The 20,855-nt window shown below is 41.0% G+C and overlaps 2 protein-coding genes across 2 annotated transcripts; one reads left to right on the forward strand and one right to left on the reverse strand.

The window, feature by feature from the left end:
• Positions 1-2,077: 2,077 nt before the first annotated feature.
• On the reverse strand, positions 2,078-2,953 carry LOC112829002 (olfactory receptor 10V1-like). Its single transcript, XM_025878282.1, has one exon. It carries the CDS (start codon positions 2,951-2,953, stop codon positions 2,078-2,080), a length of 876 nt encoding a protein of 291 aa, XP_025734067.1.
• A 16,234-nt stretch (positions 2,954-19,187) lies between these two features.
• LOC112829021 (olfactory receptor 10V1) lies at positions 19,188-20,117 on the forward strand. Its single transcript, XM_025878310.1, has one exon. It carries the CDS (start codon positions 19,188-19,190, stop codon positions 20,115-20,117), a length of 930 nt encoding a protein of 309 aa, XP_025734095.1.
• The last annotated feature ends 738 nt before the right edge of the window (positions 20,118-20,855 follow it).

The raw sequence follows: 20,855 nt of genomic DNA on the forward strand, positions 1-20,855 counted from the left end.
CTTAACATCTCTGAGCCTCAGTTCTTTATGTGTAAAATACGGAAAATAATGGTATCTATCTTATAAGATGTTGTGGGAATCAAGTGAGTTAAGATGTACTAAGCACCTAAACAATGTCTGGCACATTATTCAGTGCTTAATAAATGATAGCTAGTGTTATTATTGTAATTGCTGGTATGTTGTTAAACATGCAATATTCTCCTCTGAAAAATTGTGAGAAAAGATTCTTTTACATCTGAGATTTAACAAAAAAAAAGTTAGGTTTCTCCATATTTCTACTGTACATTATTTTGTGAACTCTGAGTTTTCCAACTGAATTTTATTTTATTCTTTTCCTCGGTTACTAGAAATCTCAGATACCTGTAGGTGACCATTGTATAGACTGTAGAGAGCACATGGTTTGCATTTCTGCATATAATTTTACTACTATATTCTCTATAATCACACCTAAATTTTTCCTTTACCCCAATCTTCTTGCCTATGTGTTTTTAACATTTGTATCGAAGTATTTTTAAACTGCTTCACACCTTTTGTGCAAGCATATTGGAAACAGAATAAATTAAAAGTAGAGAAGTAGGGGTGCCTGGTTGTCTCAGTCGTTGGGCGTCTGTCTTCGGCTCGGGTCATGATCCCAGGGTCCTGGGATTGAGCCCCACATCAGGCTCTCTGCTCAGCGGGAAGCCTGCTTCTCTCTCTCTCACTCCCCCTGCTTGTGTTCCTGCTCTCACTGTCTCTCTCTCTGTCAAATAAATAAATGAAATCTTTAAAAAAAAAAAAGTAGAGAAGTAATATATTAATTCCAACAAACACCATTGCTATCAATAACATATCTATTGAATCTCCACATAAGCACAACTAAAAATACTTGGATGCCCCAGGAATTCTACCATCAGGATTCCATAGTCCCCCTCTTTCTCACATGTAACACAATCAGATATGAAAGAGGCTAGTTTTTATCACTAGCAACATCAAGAGAGAACGGGATTCTTTTCTTTTTCTCTTATCAAGGAAGATGTCTTAGAAATACCTTTCCCTACTCTAAATCCTCCTTCTGGTCTCCACTACCAATGTCCCTAACAGTCCTGCTCATTGCCTGCTATGGTTTGGGGTTCCCCTGAGAGGGTCAGAGGACCCACCTGCTGTGATGAGAAGCCACTGACTCTACTGCTTTGGGAAGGGCTGATCAGACCAGCAGGAAGGCAGGACTTGAACAACTTAGTAAAAGCCGTTCGAGGGTAAGTGGCAGAGGACTTAAATAAGTAACAATCGTGGCTTCTTCTGTAGTTTCCTATTATATTTTCACACATCCACATTTTCACTGGACTGTCCATCCAATCCCCTTGAGGTAGGAAGGCTGTTGTTATCACCATCCTCTCTTTTACGTAAAGGAAAAAGGTCAGGACTCACCAGAAAATAAGAAGAAAGAATAAGCCATTTCTTCTACCCCGAGGGGCCTTATAGACTTATTATAAAGGCAATGCCAAAACATATGAAACTTAGTTATATAAAAAGAAGTGTGATTTAGTGAAAAGAGAAAGATCACTGTCAGAAGAGTGGCTGGACAGACTTTATTAAGGCAGTGGGACTTGAGCAGGCAAAGGGAAAGGTCATAAGACATTCGAATACATGAATCCATTGGGCCTGCATACCACCAAGGTTGTAGGTTCTTAAAACAGGTAAGAGGACAGCATCCATTGTGTCAGCTGCTACTGTGTCTCTATGTGTCCATTTATTCATCCTTTTCTTCACTGACACTGTTGTTCAGCCCTTATGCTGAGCTCTATGATGAGAGAGGAGGCTGGCTAAGTAGGCAGGGCCAATTCCTCACTGGAATCCACTAAAAAGCAGAGGAATTCGCGCTGATGATCATTTCACAGGCTGAGAGAGCCATGGAGACGGTTCTCTCTCCACTCCTTCCTTCTTGCTTTGGAGCTCCCTGTCCTTCAGATCATGCCCCTACTCCTGGTTTGGGGAATATTTTTTCTAGGAAGGAATATTTTTCTAGGAAGTTTTCCTGAACCAGCACGTTCTTGCCATAAGTCTCCTTACTGCATCAGTCACCTCTCGATTCCTTATGCTATAGATCAAGGGGTTTAGCACTGGTGAAAAAAAAGGTGTAAACAAGAGACACCGCCCAGCCCTCTTCTGGAGAGTAGCTGGAGCTGGGGCGAAGGTAGATGAGGGTGCAACTCCCATGCTGCAGGAGAACCACGATGAGGTGAGAGGAACAGGTGGAGAAAGCCCGGCGCTTTCCCTCGGCTGAATCCATCCTCAGGATGGTGGCCACAATGCAGCCATAGCAGAGGCAGGTAAGGAGAAAGGGGATAACCACGGCGGCCACCCCGAGGACATAGGGAACGGCCTCATGCACATGGGTGTCTGCACAGGCCAGGCGCGTGACTGCAGGCACGTCACAGAAGAAGTGGTAGATCTCACTGTGGCCACAGAATGGACGGTGGCAGACCAGAATGGTCAAGGGCAGTAACAACAGGAATCCCAGCCCCAAGGAACCTAAAGTCATCTGCCCGCAGAGCTGCCAACTCATGATGAGGTTGTAATGCAGGGGGTGACAAATGGCCACGTACCTGTCGTAGGCCATGACAGCAAGCAAGACACAGTCAGACCCTCCAAGAAGGATGAAGAAGAACATGTGGGCCCCACAGGCAGGGAGAGAGATAAGCATCTGCCCCATGGAAAGGATGCTAGCCAGAGTCAGGGGAGCAATGTTCGTAGAGTAGCCAATTTCCAGCATGGCCAGAACAAAAAGGAAGAAGTACATCGGGGTATGGAGGGAGCAATCTCTCCAGACGGTGAGCCCAACGGTGATGTTTCCAACAAGACTTCCTAAGTACAACAGCAAGAGGGCCACAAATATGAGGGGAGCCACCCTGGGGTCTGTTAAGAAGGGGTGGAAGTGGAAGTGGACCCCTCCCGTCTGGTTTTCCTCTTCCATTAGGCCTGGAACAAGGAAAGAAGTCATGGGAAAAGTGACTCTCCTTGTCCTTGAGCCTGGAACTGGCCCAGCCATGTTCAAAACACTGTCTGCAATCACTGAGTACTTACCCTTACTACTTCCTTTGGAGTGCAGTTAATGTTATCTCACCCGGCCACTGCTTACTCTATAGCTATGTGACCTTGGAGAAGTTACAGACTTCAGTGCTCTCCTTTTTTTTCTTTTTTAAAAGATTTTATTTATTTAGCTGACAGAGAGAGAGAGACAGCAAGAGAGGGAACACAAGCAAGGGAGTGGGAGAGGGAGAAGCAGACTTCCCGCGGAGCAGGGAGCGCAAGGTGGGGCTAAATCCCAGGACCCTGGGTTCATGACCTGAGCCGAAGGCAGACGCTTAATGACTGAGCCACCCAGGTGCCCCCAAGCGCTCTCCTTTTAAATGTGGAGAGAGCCTAACACTCACCTCCGAGGTGTGGTGAAAATCAAATGAGATTCTGTGTCTGAAAGTGCAAAGCCCAATGCACCCAGTAGGTTCTCAATAGGGTCTCCTATTTTCCTATTTCCATTCTTTCCTTGATCTTCATTCTTTGCATATATATAAACACCTCTGATCATTCACATGCCTCTTTAGTACTCTGATTATCCAGTTACCATAACAACATCTTAAAAATACATATTTAGGGACACCTGGGTGGCTAAGTCAGTTAAGCATCTGCCTTCGGCTCCGGCCATGATCTCCGGGTCCTGGGATCAAGCCCTGAGTCGGGCTCCCTGCTCAGCGGGGAGTCTGCTTCTCCCTCTCCCTCTGATGCTCCCCCTGCTTGTGCTCTCTCTCTCAAATAAATAAGGAAAAAATTTAAAAATTCATATTTATACCAAGAGCATATGATTCTCATGTCGAGCCCAGAAGGCAGGAAATACAGGTGTTGCCCTTTAGCCAATAGAAATGTGGACCTGGAAGCCCAGAGTTAAATAGCTCACACAGCTATCCTCCCCAGTCAGGACTTTGTATGGTATTTTTTCCTTCAGCATTCAACAATCCAATTTGTTTTGTTTTGTTTTGTTTACCAAACATGAACCCTACTCTTACTTTGCTTTCTTGCATAGGTCCACCTGCATTTTTATGGTGTCTACCCTGGATAGGGATTAATGCCCTCCTACGGGGCTCACCCTCCTGCCAACTGAACTTATCATACTTTTAGATCCATCCCTCTTTTTTTTTTTAAGGTTTTATTTATTTGAGAGAGAGAGAGAGAGAGAGCACAAGCAGGGAGGAGGGACAGAGGCAGAGGGAAAAGCAGACTCCGCTGAACAGGGAGCTCCACTCAGGGCTCGATCCCAGGTCCCTGAGATCATTACCTGAGCCGAAGGCAGATGCTTAACCAACTGAGCCACCCAGGTGTGCCTAGGTGCATCCCTCTTAAACACTTTTTAAATCACATTACTCCACATTGACTTTAAGCTTAAAAAGCAAAAGAACCTCGATTTTGTCAATTATACCTTGATAAAGCTGAAGGAAAAAAAAGCAAAGGAACCTCTTATTCTTGTAGTATCACACACAATTATGACAGGCTGAGTCACAAAATATTTTTATAAATAAAATTAGCATGACTCACAGGGTGGGGTGGAAGTTCAGGAAATCACTCCATGAACATGCCCCACTGCCCCATCTCACCTGAACTCACATCTTTATTCCAAGTCACTAGGTCCTTATGCACATGACCCTTAAATTGCATTGAGTTTGAATTTGCTGCAAGGTAGGCTTGCTCATGCATGCAAGTATTTTCTGATGTTTGTGGAATCTTCAATTACTTTCGAATGGCCAAAGCTACAGAGCGCTCCTTGCATTGATCTTCTTGGGGGATACTTAGGCCAGACCAGGCCAAAAACACTGTTCTACTAAATTACAGGGGTGACAAAAATGGCAAATTAATTATTTTTGTTGTTTAACAAAGTAAGCCAAGTTTTAATATTATGTTTTCCTTGGGTTTAGATCTTAAGGATGATCCTCAGTGCTGTCAACGTTGTGGAGAAATGAGCACTGCCAAGGTCACTGGTGGAGGGTTGAAAGGTTTGACACTGTGGGAAAATATTTTTCAAATGCTTGTATTTGTCAAAATACGGACAATTTTCCAAGCTGGGTAACTCATACATAAGCATTCATTATACTGTCCTCTTAATTCGTGTAGGTTTGAAATTTTCCAAATAAAAAATGCATATTTGAATTTGAGTTATTCCACTTCAGGACTCTAAAGTCAGAAATTAACCTAAAATATAACAACCGTAACAACAACAAAAAGCTTTATACACAAGGCAAAAATCACAGCGTAATTTTAATAGGAAATCATGAAAATAACCTAATACAAAATGCTAGATTCAGTTGCTGAAATACTGTGCAATTGTTTAAAATTACATTTATGAAGACAATGTCATAATGTGAAAATATTTGTGATAGAATACTACACAAAAAATGAAATTTAAAAAGTTACAATCTCTGCACCACAAAAAAAATCCAGTCTTCGAGTGATGAGCCTGAAGGATATTTTTCCTGTTCTGTATTCTCCAAAATCCTATAATAAATGTCAAAACTCTTATAATTTTAATTATAAGCTTATAACATGATAAAAAGAGAGACAAGCAGTATTGTCCTCAAACTGCAGAGGACAATATTTTGCAAATTTCTAGAGCAAAGTAAACAATTTATACAGACTCTTTCCTTAAGAAAAGTATTTTTCTCTTCACAATGGACCACCTAGCAGTATTGTTCCTGGATATAAAAGAAAGAAGCAAATTGCACAACCCACAAGGAACTAAAATGTCCAACGGTTAAAGAGTAATGAAATGATACGGTGTATGAATTCAGTGGATTAGAAGGCCTTTGCTAAGAAAAGAGTAGAGAAGACAGTGTTGAAAAAAACAGGAAGTGTAAATAGAGGGCTGTCAGTTTAAGTATAAACAAACAAGGCCAAGTACCCACCACATTCATAGGGCTGTGAAACTTTATAACTGGACCAAAGCCCTGAGAGACCATAGGCAGTTATAAATATGTGTTGGCAGAAATGAGTATGTTTGCATGTTTTTTGCAAATTTTTTTACATTTGTCTAATCACCTAAATTTTTAAAGTATTTTTTAAAGATTTTATTTATTTATTTGAGAGAGAGAGAGAGAGAACATGAGCAGGGGGAGGGGCAGAGGGAGAAAGAGAAGTAGACCCCCCAGCCCGATGGGGGGGTCTCGATTCCAGGACCCTGGAATCAGGACCTGAGCCAAAGGCAGACGCTTAACCAACTGAGCCACCCAGGCACCCCTAAAGTATTTTTTAAATAAAAATGAAGGAACCCATCATCAAAGAGCCTTTTTCTAAACAAACGCCAAAACCTACCTCAGGCTGGTAGAAAAGCCCTGGGAGGGTAAGTTAGCAGAGGGCTCTTTAAGCATTTATTTCCTTCAGAGCTTGGAAACATTCCATATCATTCGGGAGCCAGGGAGGCTGAGCTGCCAGTCTCCTGAAACTTCTCCTGAGGGATGTCAGAACCTGAGGTTAACCACGTCCTGTCTTTCCTTCGCAAGAACCCTCACTGAGCTCTTGTATCTGACATTTACTGAGCACCTACTCTATTCCCTGACACTGATGTGGAAAGTAGAGATAGAGCCGTGAACAGGAGAGATAAAGCCCTTGACCTCGTGAAACTTACATCCTCGCAAGAAAGAACAGACAGGAAATAAGAAAAAAATAATCATATAGTTTTAGGTAATGATAAGTGCGTATGGAAGATAAAGCAGAGTAATGGGGTGGGGGCGGGCAATTTCAGCTAAAGGAGTCAAGGAAGACCCCTCTGGAAAAGTAACTTGATGGAGGCCTGAAAGTGTAAACAAAAAGAGCAGATGCAAGATGACTACGTTCTAGAAATCTGCTGCACAACATCATGCCTGTATTGAGCAATACTGTATTGTACACTAAATAGATAAAGGGGATTTGAGGTACAAACATCCAGGTATAAAATCAATAAGTCACAGGGATTAAAATACAGCCTAAGGATTGTCATCGGGAATACTGTAACAACTTCATATGGTGACAGAGGGTAACTACACTTGTGGTGAGCATTTTGTAATGTGTATAATTGTCGAATCACTATGTGGCACACCTGAAACTAATAAAATATAATATGTCAATTTCAATTGAAAAATTTTAAAATCAAAACAGATCAACATAGGGGAAGGGAAGGAAAAATAAATTAGAATAAAAACAGAGAGGAAGGAAACCATAAGAGACTCGTAACTATAGGAAACAAACTGAGGGTTGCTGGAGGGGAGTGGGTGGGAGGATGGGGTAACTGGGTGATGGGCATTAAGGAGGGCAAGTGATATAATGAACACTGGCTGTTATATGCAACTGATGAACCACTAAATTCTACCCCTGAAACTAATAATACACTGTATGTGAATTAACTTGAATTTAATAAAAAAAAATTTTAAATAATAAAATAAAATCACAAAAAAATTTAAAGGGTGGATTTCATGTTAAGTATTCTTATCACAGGGGCACCTGGGTGGCTCAGTCGTTAAGCGTCTGCCTTCGGCTCAGGTCATGATCCCAGAGTCCTGGGATCGAGCTCCGCATCGGGCTCCTTGCTCTGCAGGAAGCCTGCTTCTCCCTCTCCCACTCCCCCTGCTTGTGTTCCCTCTCTTGCTGTGTCTCTCTCTCAAATAAATAAATAAAATCTAAAAAAAAAAGTATTCTTATCACAATAAAAAGTAAAATAAAATAATTTTTGGGAGGTTGCTGGAATGTGTAAAAATAAATGGAAGGGAAAGAGTATTTGGAGAGCAGCGTTAGCACATGCAAGGGTCCTGAGGCAGCAAGTATTTGGCTGGTTTAGTGAACCACAGAAACAGTGATGTGGATGGACGGATGCAGAGGAGTCAGCGATGGGGAAAAAGGAAAGAGGAAGCCAGAGGAAGGTAGCCGAAATCATGCAGAGACTTGAGGGCCACAGTTAGAAGTCTGGATTCCATTGTAAGTATTATGGGAAACCACTAGAGGTTTTAAGGAGAGAGATATGCTGGCCCTTGTGTTGTTACAAGGTCACTCATCTATGATGTAGAGAACATACTAGAAATGAAGAAGAGGCAGGGAGATGGTCAGGAGGATCAGATGCCATAAGATGACTGGTGGCCCCAGAATCGAACTCACCCAGCTCCTTCTACCCTTCCTTCTCCCCCTCAAATATCAATTATATGGAGATCTGGCTAGATGTGAGAAAAAAATACGTGGTTCTCCTCTCCAGCACGTTACTTTATCTGACCGGCTTTATAAAAAATAAGTAGTTTGGATATTTCCTATTGCCCTCTGCATTTCCACGGGTTGTCAAAGGAAATTTGACCTATAAAAGATATTAATAGAGCTGGCAGTTATTGGATACTTACTATGGGCGCATTCTCTGCTAAGAGTGTCTTGTGCATTATTACCCATGATTACCTCCATTTTACAGATGATAAAACTGGGGCTTTCAGAGTAAATAATTCGACCAAAATTAGGTATCTTAAAAGAGAGAAAGCTAGGAATAAAACCCAATTTGAAGGACTTCAAAGCTACACTCTAGACTACATGTTTGCAGTGAATACACTGGTATTCAAAGTACAATAACGGGGATCAGCAGAATCAGTGTCAACTGGGAGCTTGGTACTGTGCCGACTCTCGGGCCCCACCCCAGACCATTTAACATATTTAAGTTTTAAATTAAAATTCCTTACATTTCCTATGTAAAATCATATAATCTGAGACCTATTATTTTATTTTCTTGTCTGACTGCATTATTTAGAACCTCCAGAAAGTGTTGATTAATCATGGTGATAGCAAGTGTTCTGTCTAGCACCTGATATTTTGTGAACGTGGTTTAATTATTCCACCATTTTAATGCCTGCTGTGAGATTTTAATATAGTCATTTTCCCATGAAGTATCAGGCTCTATAGTAGGAGTCAGCAAGTTTTTTCTGTAAAGTCCCAGAGAGTATGTTTTAGGCTTTGTGGGCCGTATAGCCTCTGTCACAACTGCTCGACTTTGCTGCAGTCTTAGACAACAGGGGAATGAATAAGCATGGCTGCATTCCAGTTAAACATTATTTACAAAAAACAGACAGCCCACAGATGTAACATGTAGCCCGTAGTTTGCTGATTCCTGCTTTAGGGACAGCATAGGTTTGAATTTTGGTGCTTGCTAGTTACATCCCCTTGGGTAAGTTATTCGACATCGTGGTCCTCAGTTTCCTTATCTGAAAAATGAGGGTAATAGTAGCACCTCCTTCATAATGTAATTATGCAGAGTAAGTGATACATGCGACATATTTAGAAGAGTTGCCTACGTCAGAAGCAGCATTCAATAATGTAGGCACAAGAGCAGAAATCTTTCCTGATTGATTCCCCATTATACTCCTGGTTCCTGGCACACAGTAAGCACTCAATAAATATTCACAGAATAGCTAAAAGTTAACCATATTTAAGCAGTTTATTTCTATTCCTACTTTATTCAGAGCTTTTATAAAGCATCTCTGCTGAAGTCCATCATCAGATAACTTTTCAGCAGCTCTGAGCATAAATGTATTATTTGCCACTTCTATTCAACATAACACTGGAAGGCCTAGCCAAAGTAATTAGGCAAGAAAAAGAAGGAAATGCTGCCATTTGTGACAATATGGATGAACCTGGAGATTTTGGTAAGTGAAATAAGCCAGACAAAGAAACACAAGTACTGAGTCATATCACTTATAATGTGGACTCTAAAAGAAGTTGAACTCCTAGAAACACAAAGTAGAGGGTGGTTACCAAGGGTTGGGGAGTGGGGGAATTGGGGACACTTTGGCCAAAGGGTACAAGTTTCCAGTTATAAGATGAATAGGTTCTGGATACCTACTGTAACAACATGGTGACTACAGTTAATGTACTGTATACTTGAAATTTTCTAAGTGAAGAGATATTAAGTATTCTCACCACACACAAAAAAGTAACTATATGAGGTGATGGATACATTATTTAGCTTGATTGTGATAATCATTTCACAACGTATACATATATAAAAAAAATCACATTATATACCTCAAATATATACAATTTTTGTTTGCCAATTTTAGCTGGAACATAAAATATTGGGGATGAATATCTGGAAGTAAGGATGAATAAAGTCGGTAGCTCTCAACATTCTCTGCATCATACAAATTTTATTTACGGTGTTTTCTCTATGAACCCCACAGTCAAAATTGTAAAGCTAAGAAAGGGTTAGGTGACATGATAAATACTGCACATGCATTATCCCATTCAATCTCCACAACTACTCTATGAGAGAGGAGCAGTACTATCATTCCCACTTCGCAGGTAAGGTAAGTAAGGCTGAGAAAGTTTAATTAACTTACCCGAAGACACACTCAGCCAGTGGCTGAGCCAAGGCTCAAATCCAAGTCTGTCTGAATTCAGACCTACTCTTTTAGCCATTCTTTTTCTTTTTTTAAAGATTTTATTTATTTATTTGACAGAGAGAGAGTGTGTGTGTGTGAGCACACAAGCAGAGGGACTGGCAGGCCGAGGGAGAGGGAAAAGCAGGCTCCCCACTGAGCAGGGAGCCCGATGTGGGACTCCATCCCAGGACCCGGGATCATGACCTGAGCTGAAGGCAGGCGCTTAACTGAATAAGCCACCCAGGTATCCCTATTTTAGCCATTCTTATATATATTGCCTCCAAACCCCATGTTTTGAAAATTACTACCTTTAAAAAAAAAAAAATAGGCTTCCTGCCTAGCATAGAGCCCAATGCGGGGTTCAACTCACAACTGTGAGATCAAGACCTGATCCAAGATCAAGAGTTGGACACTTAATGGACTGAGCCACCCACGTGCCCCCCAACTTTATCTTTTTTTTTAAAGATTTTATTTATTTATTTGACAGAGAGAGACCCAGCAAGAGAAGGAACACAAGCAGGGGGAGGGGGAGAGGAAGAAGCAGGCTCCCCGCAGAGCAGGGAGCCCGATGTGGGGCTCAATCCCATGACCCTGGGATCATGACCTGAGCTGAAGGCAGATGTTTAACGACTGAGCCACCCAGGCGCCCCCCAACTCTATCTTTTAAATAAACAAAAACACAAGTGATGATGATGATGATGATGATATAATAAAACCATCCCAGGAAAATGTATGACATATGTTAGGGCTTTTGAAATATTAAAATTACCTTGGAAACTCCATTAATAATCTCAAAAGGCCTTTGAGATTTGGGGATTGGAGATGGTAACCATTAGATGACCTCTAAAATCCCTTTTCATTCCATAATTTCATGAATGACCTTTCTAAAAAGAAAAAAGCTCTAAATGGTCCTTCATTTCTCCAGGGAACACTGAAAGAAAACCATGTCTTTGGATGAAATTGAAAGAAGCATCAGTGTTCATTAATCTCAACATATATTACTAAGAAACTACTGTCAGGATTTGAATGGTTCAATACAGAGCACCCAAGTAGACAGTGAGTGTTTGGCGTTGAATGTATGAAATAGAAGATACTCATTATCGATCCAACAGAAATGTCAAATAGACAGTGAAGTCTGAAGTTCAGGGACCGGGTTAGCTGGAAATCACACATTTGAGAATTATCAGCCTGTTGCTTGTATTTAAAGCCAAACAACTGAACTGAATCATCTGCAAAGAAATGTAAAAAGAAAAGAGGACCTAGGACCGAGACCCAGCTTGAGTGGAAGTTAGGGAAAGAGAAGAAGCCAGCAAAGTAGACCAAGAAGGAATATTAGAAATATAAAGTAAAATTAAGAGGAATTAATTTTCCAGAAGTAAAGAGAGCAGAGGATATGGCAGAATGTCTTCCCCCCCAAAAAAAAGAAGGAAAGAGAATAATGCTGCATGTAGAAATTAACTTTTTAAAAACATGATTTCAAGGTAAATCAAGTGAAAATAATAATTTTTCTTTCCCCCAACTGACCTCATCACTGAACTTATCAACAAGTTACTGAAAGATAATCCCCAGGGAAGATATACCAATGGGATAATCCTGATGTAATTTTAATTCTTAAGGAACACTGTATTTAATCTTGTTGCTTTATGCTTCTCAGGCAGACCTCAGACATCTCAGGGGACCAAGAATGTCCCTTTAGCCAGATTAGTTATGAATGTCCTTATTCGATGATAATTTCAAGTCTGAATATCAGGGGAACTTCAAACGTAGGTTTTAGGCTACAGGGATGTAGTGAGTAAAGCCCAGATGTTACCTCATACAAAAAAGAAAAAGGCAGGATGGAACACGCCTTCAAGCTAAGAGTTGATTAGATAGGAAGCCTGCTGAGTTTCAGAAGAGTTTTAACAACGTGCCCTGACTGGGTGTTATACACAAACAATGAATCATGGAACACTACATCAAAAACTAATGATGTAATGTATGGTGATTAACACAACATAATAAAAAAAAAAAAAAACCCAGCAACGTGCCCTGAATCAGTGAGACATGTGAATCTAGAAGTGGTCAGCATACCTGCCCAGGGACCTACTGAGGACAGAAGGACCTAGGAGCAGACTCCAGGGTCCTCAGTGTTTAGCGAAGGATCCAAGTAAATCTGCAATGGCTTGCAGTCCACTGAGTCCAGTATAAGGTAAGAATCTCTTCCCAGACTCCAGATTCGAGAAGATTAGGAAAATCCCTAGCTTGTAACTAGGCCAAGCCTTGTGGTAGGCACTGGCCAGGGAAGAGAAACTAAAGATGGAAATTTTCACAGAAAGAGTCAAAGTCCAGTTCCTACTCAGAACCAATGTTTTATACCAGATGGTTTAAGGGGAACTCAAGAATGCATACTGTAAAATTCATGCTCTTCCAACTGATGAATGGCAAGAAGGAGGTTCTGTCCAAAATGGTCAAGGAATCTTACTCTACATCAGATTAAGAGTTCATTGCTAACTAGCATTGAAACATACAGATGTCAGTACTTTTTTTTTTTAAGATTTTAATTTATTTATTTGACAGAGAGACACAGCGAGAGAGGGAACACAAGCAGGGGGAGTGGGAGAGGGAGAAGCAGGCTTCCCGCGGAGCAGGGAGCCTGATGCTGGGCTCTATCCTAGGACCCCGGGATCATGACCTGAGCCGAAGGCAGACGCTTAACAACTGAGCCACCCAGGCACCCCAAGATGTCAGTACTTTTAAGGCTTTCTCTAGTTTAAAGATATCCATCATTGCAAACCTCAAACTTACAGAAGCTGAAAAATTAGGAAACATCTATTATAAAAGGAATGACTAGAAGGTTCCTTCACATCAAGAATCCCCCTTATGCATTCAAAAATAATCCTGATTACATGCAATTTTTCAAAAAACATTATTGCCAAAAAAGAGATATGTTTGTGCTCCCCTGGCATGTTGTCCTTTTATATAAAGTACTTAAATGAATTTGAATTTTACTATTTTTACTGCTCTCAATGTTGAGCTCTCCGAACATTGGCTTCTCTCATTCTCTACACTTTTCCTTCTTCTCCTGGACACTCGAGCTATGCCTTGCATAGAGTAGAGCCTTAACAAATATTTTTAAAGGATTTATTAAAATAAATATTGTTGATTAAATGGGTAGTTGGTGAAGAGGTAGAAAAGAAGAAGCAAAAAGGAAAGAGAGAGATCATAAATTAGGGGACTGAGCACTGACTTTGCAATGAACTGAGAAAGGCTTGTGGCACATCATTTTCCCGTGAAATAGTTTTGTTGATAAGAGACAATCAGAATTTAAAATTTTTTTCTCTCTAGGACACCTATCATTCAGCTTTACACATAGTGCATTGCTCAGTGATGATACAGTTTATTTCAATGGTAGGAGTTTAGACTTGCTTCTAAACTGACCTAGGAATTGAGTGCTACTTTGCCATTTAACAGCTGGGTAAATCAGTCAAACCCAGAAGACTGAATTTCCTCATCTGAAAAAATATGGACAATAGAGGTACCTGTTGAATATTGACTGTTGACCTGTTGGACTTAAGGACCACTTAAGTGAAATGATGCCTGTAAAATGATTACCACAGCATACGAGTGCCCAATAAATGTTACCCACTGGTGTGCAGTAGGAGGATAACTTTTTGTCGAATGCCTGAATATTTCATGTGACATATTCAAAATATGTTTATAAAAGTATTATGTTGAACCATGTGAAATTGCCTGTATGCTACCATTATTGGCTTTCAGAAACAAATTCCATATGATTCAACGTGTTAGCGGTAAAGCGATACCACACTGGAGCTTCTTCTCTCACAGAAGTCTCTTCTGGAAAGTAAGGAGTCTCTTCAGACATCTAATCTCGTCAGATATATAGATGTATATGAAATTTGAATCTCATTTTATGAGTGATATTTATGAATTCATAATTCATGTATGAAATTCATATATTTTCAAACATATAGAAAATGTTATTCAAGAATGTCTTGTAAGGAGAAATACATCTTTTGTTTGGATACAGCTGGTGTTGGAACATTTTCTTTGAATAGGTATGAATAGACCTTACAGCTGGTATGAGTATCTCCAAAAGCCACAAATACCTGTGCTCCAAACAGGGCTTTTGCCCTAGAATGATGGTTATAACATTGTTCTTCCTTCTCTATTCTTCCCACTATCAACACTCCCAAGTTAAGATTTTATCTTCCTCTCCAGGTGAGTCCACCTTTGTGTTAATAGATATGCCATGTAGGTCAATTAGGCCAGAAATACCTAAAGTCGGGGCATTTTTGTATAAACTCTCTTTTAACTGTAACAACTAATCTGTGAGACAGTGGTCATTCTTCATTCTATTTAAAGAGGGATTCTGCAATATAAGGGGACATAGGAAACTAGAAGTGGAACCAGAGGCGACATAAAATCTTTCCCAGAAAATATCAGGTAGACCTGCCAGGCATTCCACCCACTCAGCAATTTAAATCTTTTTCAGTCTCAAGATAGAAAATGGAAGGAATCAATGAATCAATATACTTTATTGAGCAGTTAATATGTGCCAGGCATTCCAGTAGGTTCTTGTACGGACATCGTTTCATTTTCACCTCACAACAAGCTTGTAAAGAAGTGAGGTGTTATTCTGAACAATGGGGTCTTAGGGCAAGTGACTTAGCAAGATCACAAAACTAGCGAGTAGCAAAGCTGGAATTTGAGTACACATCATTTATTCCAACATAGCCTACTTTCTACCATCTTTCTTGGAAGCATCATCTCCCCCAAATTATATGCCTTTTTCAATATATGCATTGTCCTAAGATTGTTTGGTTGTATAACCAAACTTAGTTAAAAGACCACTTTTTAACTACCTTTTCTCCCCTTGTCATAAATGTTGTCTACAATTTAAATTGAACAAAACTGACAAGGGAAGATAGGATTCAAGAGTTTTAAACAGAACAAGAATAAGGGAAAATCTGGCCAACAGCCTTGTTTCTGTGACTCCACAGAGGAGATGGCATCTGAATCATCTTTGCATCCCCTACAGTACCTTGTATATTTAAATGATGAATTAAAAAATGACCCACTTGTGCAACCTTGGGCAAGTCAGGCAATCTCTTTGGGAGAGACAGACCCAATAACCTGGGGGAGCTCCGATTCTGTGGGCATCTGTGACCTTCTGTGGCCACTAGTCAACTTGGACAGGAATTACATGAAGGACAAAGAACTCATGGAACCATGTTCTTCACTGCATGATGGTAAACAGTCTCAGGAGATGATAAACCATCTTTCCAAAGACTAGCTATCCCCTGGGCGTTTTCTCTGAGCCATACTTATCTTAGAAAATGTTGACCACTACTTTAGTTGTTTTCTTTGGAATAATAAGGGAGGAGCTGCAAATCAGGATTGTATATTTGGGAAGTTTGGAAAATTATTTTTCATTGAGTAATAGCCAATCCATGGTCTAAATCAGTACATCTAAAACTTTTCTACTTAAGTACTAATTAATCAGCATGAGAGACAATTTATATTAAGGACTTGGTAAACAATCGCAAGTAAGAAATCTCTTGGAAATATTATGTTTTTATCCCCCCAAAATTCATGCAGATCTTCCTTTTATGTACATATCTCCACTTTTTTATATGAAATAATTTTCCAAAAACCTTCAAGTTAAAATTGACCTTTTAAGAAAACTGCACCATGTTGATCCTGGGACTTCATTTTGTCCTGGACACAGTTTTGTACACTGACGACTCTAGAATATACACATTCTGGTTTAGGAAGCATGAACAGATCCAAACAAGCACCACCATCACTCCAGATTTATATAAAGAATTGTCAGCAAAGCATTCAGTTATTTGTTTGCACGATGTCCAACATTTGCTTCAATATTTTGGAATATCTGAAAGTTCCAGACCATCTTTTGAAATGTGTCTACTTGGTTTCTTCTTTGCAATAACAAAAGCACTTCATATAACCTAAAGTTGATAGAACTTAACTTATATTTTCATCTTGTCGCAATGAAGAGATCACAATGAGTGGGGAACTTTTCCATTAAGAAATGGAGAGAATAGTTAGATAATATGCTAGATAATGTGGTACTCAGATTTCTTATTCAGAACCCTGGATTTCATAGTATTTCTCTACATTTGATTTCCTCTTCCCTTTTCTAGACCTTGTAATAAAATGAAGCCAATGCAGCCTATGCATTGCCTTTAGACACAAGTGCTGTGAGGAGATTAGGTGGATTTATGCCCAAGAGGTTGGGTGGACTTCCTGTGCCCAAGGAGGTGGTAACTGAGAAAAAAAAATGAGCAGACGGCACCATTGGGACTTTTAATCTCTAGTGTCCTTATGAAATGACTTATTCATTTGTATCACCTGCATAGGTTTGGTTCAACCCGAAACAACTGTGTTGGTTTTGGGACTAGACTCTTAGCCACCAGAAGGCAGGAGATTAAAACTGTAGCTCCTATGAAAACTCTTTGGGCATCACTCAGGACACTGGGTCCTGGGTCACAGAGAACCTTCTCTTTGTTCCCGCTCTCTCTCATGAAGGATGAATTAAGCCAGACTCCCTCCATCTTCACCCAAATATCATAGTTTTTAACCAAACCCTTTCTCCCTGCTCCTTACAAAAGAAGGGAGGTGCACCTAGGTGGCGCAGTCAGTTAAGCATCTAACTCTTGGTTTCAGCTCAGGTCGTGATCTTCAGGGTTGTGATCTCAGGGTCATGAGACAGAGCCCCGCATGGGGATCCATGCTCAGCACAGAGTCTGCTAAGATTCTTTCTCCCTCTCCCTCTGCTCTTCCCGCTCATGCTCGCTCTCGCTCTCTCTCTCTTTCTCTCTCTCAAATAAAAAAATAAATAAATAAATCTTTTAAGAAACAGAAGAAATAGGGGAGATTCTTTTTGTTGCATTGTTAGGGGCAGCATTTACTAGATAAAACAATAGTCTAGATTGTAATTATGCCTCTCAAGTCTGAAAATAGTGTAATCTAACATTTTTGGTCTCAGATCTTAGGTGCTCTTTTTACCATAGACCATCTAGAGTTCTACCTATGGCTGAAATATCATCAAGTAACAAAGCTACTTAGGAAATATGAAGCAGTATAGAGGGAGGCGGTATAGTAGGAACCTAGATTAAGTGTAAGAGTTCTGTGGTTAAGTAGACTGTGTTAGATCCTGGCTCTCCCACTTTCTACCTGTGTGACTTCAAAATATCTCCTAACCTCTTTAATCCTGTGTCTTCATCTGTAAAATGGGGTGATAATAGTACAGACTTCCTAAAGGAGTTTTGTGGAATAAGTGAACGAATGCACATAAATCATTTTTCACCATGCCTAGCACTTAACATGGAATAAATGACAATTTGTCATAAGATACCCTGTCCTCAGGGAACCTAGAATATAATTTGGGACAGAACCAATAGATACAGTAGAAGACAGTGTATTAGCACTAAAATCATAACACTCTGGGGCGCCTGGGTGGCTCAGTCGGTTAAGCGTCTGCCTTCAGCTCAGGTCATGATCCCAGGGTCCTGGGATCGAGTCCCACATCGGTCTCCCTGCTCAGAGGGGAGCCTGCTTCTCCCTCTCCTCCCCACTTGTGCTCTCTCTCTCACTCTCTCTGTCGCTCTCTCTCAAATAAATAAAATCTAAAAAAAAATAAAAATAACTAAATAAATAAAATCATAACACTCTGAGCAACACAGAATTTCAGAGAAAGGAGAGAGAGATTTAAACTAGAGTGGCCTGGGAAGACGTCATAAAAGAGGAACATGACCTAGAATTTGAACGTTGGGCAGGATTTGTATGAGGCAAAAGAGAGAAGATGAGATTTCTGACTGGAAGGAGAACAGAAGTATGTGAAACAGGAAGGAGAATGATGGAGAGGAGGCCAATGAGTCGACCATACGGTACATGACAGGGATAACTGGGGCCATAGTGGGATTAGCCTCAAACAGTCAGGTCCAAGAGAGATTGGAATAATCAGCAGAGGAGCACGAAGATTGTCAGGTAAGCAACAGGAAGGCACCGAAGCAGGTGGAGGACGTGATCCTGGAGAGCAGGATACACAATGAAGAAAAGAGGAAGGAATACAGGAGAAGAGATAGGAGGTTATCACAAGAAACCTAAATGTAAGATAACAGATAGGACCGACCGGGGCAGTGGGAAAGGACCAAAGCAATAGATAGGAGAAATTTTTGTAGGACAAACGATCAGTATTTAGGAACAAATCGGGTAAAGGAGAGGAAGCAGGATGAGTCAATGACATCTCTCGGGGGTGAGCTAATTTGCAATTTGTGTTGCATTATCAGTGTAGCAGTACCACGGCTCTCTTAAAATTATAACGTACATCTAACGACACTTTCCTAAGACGTTTTTGTTTCAAGTTTCACGTAGTGAATTAAAACGCTATTTTATCTATTTTGTAACTTTGAACTTTAAATTGACTTTACTCAAAAATTCATTCAGCAAATACTCCTTGGAAAGCTTTCTATATCAGGCACTGTGCTAGGCAAAAAATCAAAGCAAAGAGCATCCAAATCCCCACCACTGAGGATTTCTCGGGCTTTGGTACTTGAGGGTAGAGGAGGAAAGGTGAGGGGTGGCAAATGTGTAAATTACAATATTGCATGATCTGCACTAACATGAAAGCGTGTGCACATAATCGCTGAGGTGCCTCAGAAAGTGCTCTAACACTGAACAGGGGAGTACAAATGCATCATATTGCATGGGAGGTGCCTAAAGATGCATGTCATCTTTCCTTTATCCAGACCAAATACATTATCTATGGAAGAAATAAATAAAACGGCAAAGATTCAGTTCTTCTTTCATCCATTCTCCACTGACCCTAAGATCCAGGTGGGGATTTTTGTGGCCTTCCTGGTGATGTACCTGACCAGCCTCAGTGGAAACACCACAGTTGCAGTCCTTGTCCAAATCAACCACTCCCTCCACATCCCCATGTACTTCTTCCTGGCTAACCTGGCAGTTCTAGAAATCTTCTATACATCTGCCATTGCCCCCCTGGCCTTGGCAAACCTCCTTTCAATGGGCAAAACTCCTGTTTCCATCCCGGGATGTGGGACCCAGATGTTTTTCTTCGTCTTCTTAGGTGGAGCTGATTGTGTCCTGCTTGCAGTCATGGCTTATGACCGGTTTGTGGCAATCTGTCACCCTCTAAGATACACCCGCATCATGAGCTGGCCCTTGTGTGTGGAGCTGATGGTAGGGTCCCTGGTGCTGGGTTTCCTGCTGTCGCTGCCTCTGACTATTTTAATCTTCCATCTCCCATTCTGCAACAACAATGAGATCTACCACTTCTACTGTGACATGCCTGCAGTCATGCGCCTGGCCTGTGCAGACACACAAGTTCACAAGACTGCCCTGTACATTATCAGCTTCATCGTCCTAAGCATCCCCCTCTCATTAATCTTCATCTCCTACGTCTTCATCATGGCAGCCATTCTACAGATACGGTCAGCAGAAGGGCGCCACCGAGCCTTCTCTACCTGCTCCTCTCACATTTTAGTGGTCCTCCTGCAGTATGGCTGCACCAGCTTTATATACTTGTCCCCCAGTTCCAGCTACTCTCCTGAGATGGGCCGGGTGGTGTCCGTGGTCTACACCTTCATCACTCCCATTCTAAACCCCTTGATCTACAGTATAAGGAACAAGGAACTGAAAGATGCCCTAAGGAGGGCACTGAAGAAGTTCTAGGTAGGATGATCCCATGGCTTGTCAGAATCAGATGCTCAAAGTGAATGAGGATGCTATTAATAACTATGCTGGGACAACATGCATGAGCCAGGAATGTCCTCAGCCAACTGAGACATGGCCCACTATTCTAGGATCACCGGAGGAGATGAATGCTACTGTGTAATGGAAATAAAGCTGTATCATGGAGGGCAGGCTGATGTCCTGGGCTTGGATGGAGGAGAATCAACACTTATTGGACACCTGCTATATACCAGGCATTTTATATGGGTTATCTCACTTAGCCCATAGTAAGTACCATCATCTTCATGTTTGATATATCCAGGATGAGAACACAAGTATTTAAAAATCTAGGGGCACCTGGGCAGCTCAGTCAGTTGAGCATCCAACTCTTGATTTTGGCTCAGGTCATGATCTCAGGGTTGTGAGACTGAGCCCACAACATGGAGCCTGCTTAGGATTCTCTCTCTCCCTCTCTCTCTGCCCCTCCCCTCCCTCTCTCTCTCTTTCCATCTCTAAAAAATAATAAATAAAATAAATAATAAATAAATTTTAAAAAATCTGAAGACTAAGCTATCTTCAAACAAAAATGTTGGCCAAGGAGGCCCTGAATGGCAAGAGAAAGAAAGAGAGAGAGAGAGAGAGGGAGGGAGGAAGGAAGGAAGGGAGAGAGGGAGGGAGGGAGGGAGGGAGGGAGGGAGGAAGGAAGGAAGGAAGGAAGGAAGGAAGGAAGGAAGGAAG

Source organism: Callorhinus ursinus, unplaced genomic scaffold (assembly GCF_003265705.2).
Source record: "Callorhinus ursinus isolate GAN/ISIS: 27379988/994484 unplaced genomic scaffold, GSC_fseal_2.0 scaffold21, whole genome shotgun sequence".
NCBI classification, from domain to species: Eukaryota; Metazoa; Chordata; class Mammalia; order Carnivora; family Otariidae; genus Callorhinus; species Callorhinus ursinus.